This window comes from Chiroxiphia lanceolata, chromosome 9, assembly GCF_009829145.1.
Source record: "Chiroxiphia lanceolata isolate bChiLan1 chromosome 9, bChiLan1.pri, whole genome shotgun sequence".
NCBI lineage: Eukaryota > Metazoa > Chordata > Aves > Passeriformes > Pipridae > Chiroxiphia > Chiroxiphia lanceolata.
This window is the reverse complement of record NC_045645.1, coordinates 16592282-16600752: the sequence shown is the minus strand read 5'-3', so window position 1 is coordinate 16600752 and position 8471 is coordinate 16592282. Positions and strand designations below refer to the sequence as shown.

At 37.9% G+C, this 8471-nt stretch overlaps 1 protein-coding gene across 9 annotated transcripts in view; it reads left to right on the top strand.

The window, feature by feature from the left end:
- Positions 1-3271: 3271 nt before the first annotated feature.
- The window catches only part of HFM1 (helicase for meiosis 1), a 34909-nt gene continuing 29709 nt past the window's right edge, over positions 3272-8471 (top strand). Inside the window, exons 1-5 of one of the 9 annotated variants that reach the window (XM_032696451.1) lie at positions 3272-3700; positions 4949-4997; positions 5465-5610; positions 5993-6114; positions 7581-7902. In XM_032696451.1, coding sequence (XP_032552342.1) covers positions 5540-5610; positions 5993-6114; positions 7581-7902 — 515 coding nt within the window. In that variant the 5' untranslated portion in view covers positions 3272-3700; positions 4949-4997; positions 5465-5539. Of the gene's footprint in view, positions 3759-4948; positions 4998-5464; positions 5611-5992; positions 6115-7580; positions 7903-8471 lie in introns of all 9 variants that reach the window. The other 8 variants (XM_032696450.1, XM_032696452.1, XM_032696448.1 and 5 more) reach the window with 8 other exon arrangements.

The following is an 8471-nucleotide window of genomic DNA, read 5'->3' as shown; positions in this document are numbered from 1 at the left end:
AGTAAATACTGTTGATTCATCATCATTTAGAGCAAAAAGCTAATAAAATAAGAGCATTTTGTTGAGACCTGACTTCAACAAAATAGCTCTAGCTTAAAAAGCATCCATTCTCTTCCTACCTTTAAAAAAGTACAATGTTGGAACAGACAAGATGAAAATAGCCAGGAATTTTCCAAAACAGTGGTTGCAGATATAACTCTCAGGCTTATTTGTCATCTGTACAAAAGCAGACTCCACGGATACTATCAATGAAACATTCTTTATGTTTCACTTTTAAGGGAAGCAGCAATGACTTGCCTCCTAGGAGATACACTCCAAAAGAGCAAATATCACCACAGCATTAGTCTCATTTTCTTTCCTTCTGCATGTATGTCTCATTTTATCAGCTGAGCCTATGATTTAGATACAGGAATGGAAAAGTATTAGCTATCTGAACTATAAAATCTATACTCAATATTACATTATCTCCTTTGTCTATGTGCAAAATTGGTAGTGTCTCTAAATAGCACATGACAAAATAAATGTTTGTACACGATAAGATTTGTTCAGGGTGGAGTTGTAAATGTGGAATGTGCTTGTTTTGTGAAGTTGAAGCACAATACTAATACTATCCATAATGAAAATAGTCGTTGATGGTTAGTCTTCGCCTGAGGGGTTCAGTGGGAGGAGCTCATGTCTTAAGTGTAAAAAAAAATTTAAAAAAACCTGTATGGATTAGAAATTAAAAAAGGAAACAAATGTAAAAAAATACAGAAAAGAACGCTTTCACCACCTCGCCATGAGAAAAGCAATAGTGATAAAAAAAATTTAATTTAGCCACATCAAATTCAAAGTTCAAGAGCTAAACTTCCTGGAGAAGCATCTGTTGAGGGCACAGCAAGAGCAGGCTGCTGGCTGAGCCCTGGGGAGCAGTGCCTTGTATCAGCTCGGGGAGATCCCCTCCGGCGGACATGCAGAGCAGTATTGCCAGGTCCCAGCGGGAGCCGCGTTTAGCTCTCTTAAGACCTAATCTTGCAAACACTTATGCACGTGAGTAATTTCAGCTGCCACAAACTAAGTTATTCACCTGTTTAAAGTTTTTGCAAGGGTGGTGCAACATCCGGCCCACATTTGTAAATACTAGCCAACATGAAAATGGAAGAAACTCCCCTTTTCCTCATCCAGGCAACTTAATTTTTGCTGTATTTTTATTTGTATTTTATTTGACTGGAAAAGATTACAGCTACAAATTTTTTTTAATTCTTGAATCTTACAGTTTCTTTAATAAATGAGTAATTGAAACCACCTCAAGCAATGGTAAAAATCATGCAGTTCAGGAGTTGCCTGTGACTTTAGACCTTCTAACATTTCAGAGTGATTTCTGCCATGAGGTAGGGTGCTTTTTAGACCAGTGGTTTTGTCATGCCTCTGAAATTGTGGATAAAGCCAAACGAAGCTGAGAGAAGACACCACTGGTTGTCAGATCGCTTATGTCCTCCTGCTTTTATGTATTTAATTTGTTTGTAGCTGATTTGTTCAATTTGTAAGTTCTGGGGAAAACTGAATCTTCTAACAGCTCTGTATTTAGCAAGTATGAGTATTAGTCTGTTATCGTACGGATCACTGACCAATGTCTGGTGTTCATGATTTTCTAGTTGCATTGCTCCAGAACATGCAAGTTTATGACTTAGTATGTGATCTCCACAAGCTGGAAAGACTCAAAACATATGGCAGATCAGATGTTAGGCTTCGGGAAAATCAAAAATTAAACTGTCTCAGAGCAGTTGAGAGACTGCTTTGCTATATATTTTATGTGATTTGTGTGTGTGTTGAGGGAGATGTCACCTAGGGAAAGGAATCGAAGAAAAAACAGCTTTAAAAAATGAACTGTTTGTATTATGGCTTTAAACATTAAAGTCTGGTCAGCTAAAAGCAGATGTTGTGAACTAAGATGGAAACTTGCCTGAGGCCAGAATCGAAGAAGGCATTCTTTAATAGTAAGAAGGAAAAATGCTTTCTGGTTTCAGAATTTATTACAAGCAAAAAATGAATGCTTACTGTATGCTTATAAGCACAAACATTTCTCCGCTTTTATTCAGATTACTGAATAATGTTGGTGGCTTCAGAATTCAATTGCAGACAATGGGTTTATCAGAAATCCTAATTGTACTCTAACCTTTTTATCATAAAATCTTTTGTTATTCTGTGCTGGCCAAGATCCTGTCATGTTGGAAATACGAATGAAGTGCTTCTCACCTTTGACTGTCTGCCCAGTAATTAGTTGAGGAGGTGGATTAAAGCATCTAAACATGTGGTGTAAATTTTGGAATATTATGACACAATTCTGATGCAAGTATTTTTAAGGTAAGAATTAATAAAGGAAAGACCTCATATATACTGAATTGTAAAAATGAGTATAACCTTTCTTGCGCGCTTTTAATTGACCTGGGCTTGTATGGCTTGAGCAAACACACATTATGTAAACATACAATATCTAAGAATTTGAAATGGAAAGTTAAAAATTAATCAGTATTTTCAAGAAAGAAAAAAGATAATTAAATAAAAATTATTTATGTTAAAATCAATCAATATTTGAGAAAATCTTTTCATCTATTTATGTATGAGGAAATACATATTTACAGTAGCTGCTTCTATAGTATTTGTTGAATGGCATGAAGCTTTGAACCAGCTTAAAATTTAGACTGAGACAGTTCTGCAATTTATTTAAAATTTACTAGTTCAAAAACTATTCTCTAATGGCAAGTCCAGGATTATAAATTGCAATATTTCTGTGGGGGGAAATAAAAAGCAACTTACTGCTGCATTTTACAAATACTTTATGTGATATTGCTTCAATTTGTAGAATTTGAGGCATTTTGTTGCTCCAGTTCATCAGCAAGGAAAAAAATTCGCAAAAATCCACTATAAAGTATATTAACGATCAATATTTTCCGTATATTTTTTCTTTCTGCAGGAATCATTTTGCTAACAGAGTCATATGGGTCAGGAATCAGCTGCCTTTTCTAGTTTATACCGGGGTCAAAGTGAGTAAGGACTTTCCAAGAGAGCAATTGCCATGTTTGCCAAGCTCTAAATCTTGCACCAGTGGAGTCTCTCCACATTCCTCTTTGACAATTTATATGGGGAATTTAGCCCCATCCCTTCCTATCGCTTCAGGATTTCCGAGTAGCGGGTCTGCTGGTGCTGCGGCCGGGCCGCCCCTCAGAGAAAAGGCAGCTGGCGGGGAGCGGGCCTGCCGCCCTCCATTTCGCGCCGGCGGGAGCCCTGGGCCCCCGAGCGGGCAGGGAACTGGGAACGCCGGCGGGAGCTCTCTCAGCCCCCGAGCCGGAGGGGAAGCCGACCGGCCCCCGCACACTGCGGAGGGAGGCGCGGGCGGCCATCGCCGCTTCCCGCCGGCCCGGCTGAGGCGGCTTCTCCACGCGGCCCCACCGCGGCCGCCATTTTACACGGTGCTGGCGGCGGGAGGCGCTGTCGGTGAGGTGGGAGCGGCGCTCGCAGGTTCTGCTTCCTCAGTGAAGGGAGAGGAAGCCTGACTCTGAGGGGCTCGCAGAGCCCGGGAAGGAGTGCAAGTGAGCTGGGGATGTCCTCTGAATCTTTGGGGCACCGGAACCAGGGCCGGGAGTGCGCAGTCGCGGGTTGTTTGGGCCAGTACTCCGGAAGGTTGCGAGCTTCACCTTGTGCCCCGGGAGAGAGCACTGAGGTGATCTGAGGAAAGGACTTGGCTTAGGAGGAGGGTGAAAAGTAAAGGGGCTTCAAAAGTGAGCAAAACCCCTTGTGGCCTGTAGTGTTTGTAGTGGGGTGTTTCTTAAAGCAGATACATGAGAGGTCTTTTCTCACAGGATTTGGCAAACACCTTTTTGTAAATGTGAATCAATGGTCCGTGCTGCTCCTGCAAACACCTGCTCCCTCATTCTGCCGCCTGGAATATGCGTTTTACCTGTGCAGTCGAACAGTATTGAGCATATGGAAAGGATCCTTTTATTTCTGTCCATTGTGGGGACATTTCGGGCTCCTCCCCACCATCACCACCACACCGTGGCCTTTTTTGTTTTGTTCTTTATTCTTTTAAAAGTCCGAGAGACTTTTCATTATTGCTTGTCTGGAGATTTTGAGAGGGATGTCCCAGCTTACGTCCTGTGAGCAGCTGGATGAATGCAGAGCTGCACAAAGGAGTGCATCTCTTTCAGGTTTCCATAGTCTCGTAGAATGACCATGACATCTTATTTTTATTTATATTATCAAGCAATTGGAATAAATGGAGCTGATCAAAGAATAAATGACATAGAGAGCGGGGGCCATAAAGATCTGAGGGATCAAATACTTTATATAACAAAGACTGTTCAAGGATGGGAATCGTAAATCTGAACTACTTAAGTGGAATCATAGATTGGTGATTGCATAATCATAGATTGGTGATTCCCCACCTGAGATAGGAAAGCCATTTCATACTGGTATGCAGTGTTTGCAGCTCTGCTGATGGAGCAGTGGTTATTCAGTTGGATAAGCACCAGCATGGATTATTACTAGCACTCTTAAAGATTCTTTTCATGTGTTACTGATGAGATGCTGGAGTACAAAAGAAGTGTTGCCTTTGGTATATCTCTGTAAGTAAAGTAGATAGCTTTGCTTTGTTACCTTATCTCCAGAGTTGGCCTTTATTGGACTTTATAAGCTTCATTTGGTATTTTACAATTTGTTTTAGTGAATCTAAGATTTTTGAGTCAAAAAATCATCTCTCTAGTATTCTTTTAGTAAGATCTTTGCTTTTTAAACTTGTCCTCAAGCAGAATTAAGAGCTGTGAAACTTCTCAACATGAATGCATAAAGAAAATATATCTAATGTCTACAGTTGGTGCTAAATGAAAAACATTTAAACTAGGTGGAGTATTTTTAAGACTGGTGTATATTATAAATAGTTTAGAAATAATCTCTGTTTCTGATGTTTCAGAACAAACCTGTTAACATTAAGGAATTGGGTCTGTACTCCAGTTATCCAGGTAAGCAATTTGCATGTAGGTTTAAAAAAATCTTGTTTTCTTGTAAATTAAAATAATTGTTGACTTTTTTAGGTATAATTTTATTTTGCAAAAGGTTGACAGACTGTAATCATAAGACATTGTATTTTTCCTTCAGAACAGAAACAATTTGAGAAAAAAGTATATAGTCTGTAGTTGTATAAAAGAATATTAGCATTATTTCTAGAAATTAAATACTTTAATATAAACTTTGTCTTGATCTTCATTCCTACCCACTTTTCTCCTACAGACACATCGTAGTAGTGTAAAGGTTGTTTAAAGTGCTACTCTATGGAATTTTTTAGTCATAAGTAATAGGAACCATATTTTATCAGGACAGAGATTCTCTGTTTGAAGAAGAATTAAGGATGCAGGCAAAAGCTCTAAAAGAAAACAATTCAGAAAATATTGACACTTAGAACTAATAAACTTCCTATTGCTTTATACAGGTTCAGTTGTATTCCAGTTTTACAGTTGCTTGTGCTACCCTTTGCAAATTAAGAGACTTCACATTTGATCTAAAAATGTTCAACTCTGCAGACATGGTCTTTCCACTGGAAAATTTATTTTATGAAAGACCAGATATGAGACAAAGGTAAAGCTTTATTGTTAGACATATATAACTGTTCTGCAAGATTTTCCACACTCTGAATCATTTTACAGTAGTATTCTTGTGACTCACTTTTTTGTCTACTGATAGAAATGTGGGACTAGAAATTTCCAGATTCATGACCCGTACTTTGAAATGTTTCCAAGCACATTGAATGATGCAGGTGTATCTTAGGGCTATAACAAATAGAGGTTAGCAGAAGTTTTGCCTCTTTAATTTTATGGAAATAAAAATCAAATGAATTGAAGTATAAGAATATTTTGTAGCAAGAGGAACAGTAGGTTATTTATAATTAGTGATTTTGAGCTAGATGTTGTGGAGGGTGCTTACAGAATGCTTTTGCCTTATATTTGTGTGTTAAAAATAGGTATCTAGAAAATGAAGAGCCTAAGACTTGGTTTATTGCACCTGCTCCAGCTATTGCTGAAATTCCAGCTGCAGAGGAGTTACAGAGGGAACTGGAAAAAAAGTCAGCCAACACTCATATGGGTAAAATATCATAGAATATAATCATGGAATCATTGGAAAGGTTGGAAAATACGTTTAAAGTGATCAAGTCCACCCATAAACATAACACTGCAAAGTCCAACTAAACCATAATATTTGACATTCATTTGAAATTACTTAACAAATAATATGTGACAGATATTTCCTCCTCTTTTGCTGTGAAATATGAACTATTCTAGGTATGCAAGTATAGACATAGAGTGTATTTTAGTGGAGAATGATGGTGTAAGATGTATTTGGAGCGTTAACAGTCCTCTTTAGGCTTATACAGGCCACAGGTTTACTGTGCAGAAGTGGGCAAGGTCAGAAGTATAATCAAAATTTCAGTTACTCCACATTGTTTCACGAAGCACTGTATCACAGTGGGAAGGGCTGTAAGAGCCCAATGTTAACACATGGATCTGATGACCTGTCTCTCACTCAAGGTACAGAGTTTATATGAAACTAGCTTTTTTCTTCCCTTTTGGGGCTTTTATCAAATTGCCATTCAGGTGGCGAAATTTGAATGTGGTCGTTAATTGCTGCAAAGTGGCATATTCCTCCCGTCTAGACACTCGGAATCACCTTAAGGAAATTTATTTTAAAGAATTTTGTTGCTTTCTCTCTGTCAACCAGATTTCTGCATTTCTTAGCTTCTGTGCTGATTATGATATTCTCTATTTAAGAATTATTTTAAAACAGAAGGTGGTTTGGTTTTTTCTACTTTAGGCACAAGCAATTCCGTTAAGAGCTACTTACTCAAATAAGCCTTCTGGTGTTTGTAGAATTAGAACTGTTGTGGTTGTATCACAAACAGGACATTATAATTTGAAATTTCCAAGTGGATAACATTGAAATTTAATAGACTGCAGAATAGAACTGTTCTGTTATCTTGTTGGGTTTAGTTGCTTATTTCTGCTCCTGCCTTTGCCTTCCTTTTGCCAACAGCAATGCTTGTTGATCTGGTCTGCCAGATCAGGACACCGATCCCACTGAGAACTAATCTTGCAAAATGTGGTAATTAACCAAGAGGGCTGTGAGAGCAGCCTGTCACCACCATTGGTACCAGTTCTGACTGTTGCGACCGCAGCGTTTATCTCACAGCTGTTTGTACCAGGAACTTCAAGCTTGGTCATTGTGTCATTTTTAAAGACCATCTTTATTCTGGGACAGGGTGAAGAGTTCTGTCCTACAAACTACTTTGTAGTTCTGAGGAACAGTTTTGCTCCTTTACTTTGTATAGGAAGCAAAGAAAGTCACCCTATTTTTATAACTTTTTAATTGACAACAAATACATTGCATTCATTAGTATGAGTCAAAATATACACTAAAGTTCTTGCAATAAGATAGAAATGTCAGTTCATGTAACATATGTAAATTTGGCTGATACTGTTTGGAAAATATTTGCTTAAATGATTATGAATAAGAATATGAATATTAATAGAAATATGAATTTATTGGTTTTGTAGGAGGGAAAAAGCGCCAGATGTTTATACAACAATGTAAGAGTAACACTGAAAAAGTAGAAGACAAATCACCAGCACCTGTTCCTTTTGGCATAGCCTCTGAAAAAGAAGTGCTACAATTAAGTCTAGGAGAAAGAGAGAAAATTAGTTTTCAGCATGAAAGTCTGAAAATAGTTTCATCATTTCTCTCTTCTGATGAAGATAAATCTAAAAGAGGAATAGAGTTTTCTCAGCAACCTGGTGCAAATTTTTCACAAAATAAAGTGTTAAGTAATTTTCCGGAAAACAGTGATGATGAGAGTGTCCATTCAATGTTAAGAAAAAGGTACGTGTCTAGTCAACTCTGATAACTTACCACTGTCAGAATGGTATTATTATTTTAGATTAATCTGTTTAACACAAAGTTTTGGATCCTTCAGTTGAAGGTACTCTTTTCCAGGGCTCCAGGCACTAATTCTCTTCAGTATAAGGAAAAAAGATGCTTCTTTTTGCCAGTATTTTAGTACTTTAATTAAATGTGACCTGAGCTCAGCCTCTTTCTTGAGAAAAGTAAGCATGAGATTTGTTGCTTAAGTTTTAAAGGAATTGTTAGATAACAAAGATTTTGCAAAATACTACTCTGAGTTCTTTATCTGCATGGTAACAAGCAAGAAGGCAACAATCACTTGTTTTTCATAACAGCGGTCAGCCAGTCAGCAATAAATTCCTCGAGCAGTTCTCAATGTGATTTCAGTGCTGCTTGGGAGGAGAGGTTTCCTCAGAACCTGTATGTCTCTATTGGTTTTAATTATGCAGAAATTCAAAGTTAATCTGCTGTTGGGAGTTAGAGCCTAGCTGGACAGGCAGTTAATTCTTTCAGGTTCTTTCTGGAATGAAAATAGAGTTAAAATATAT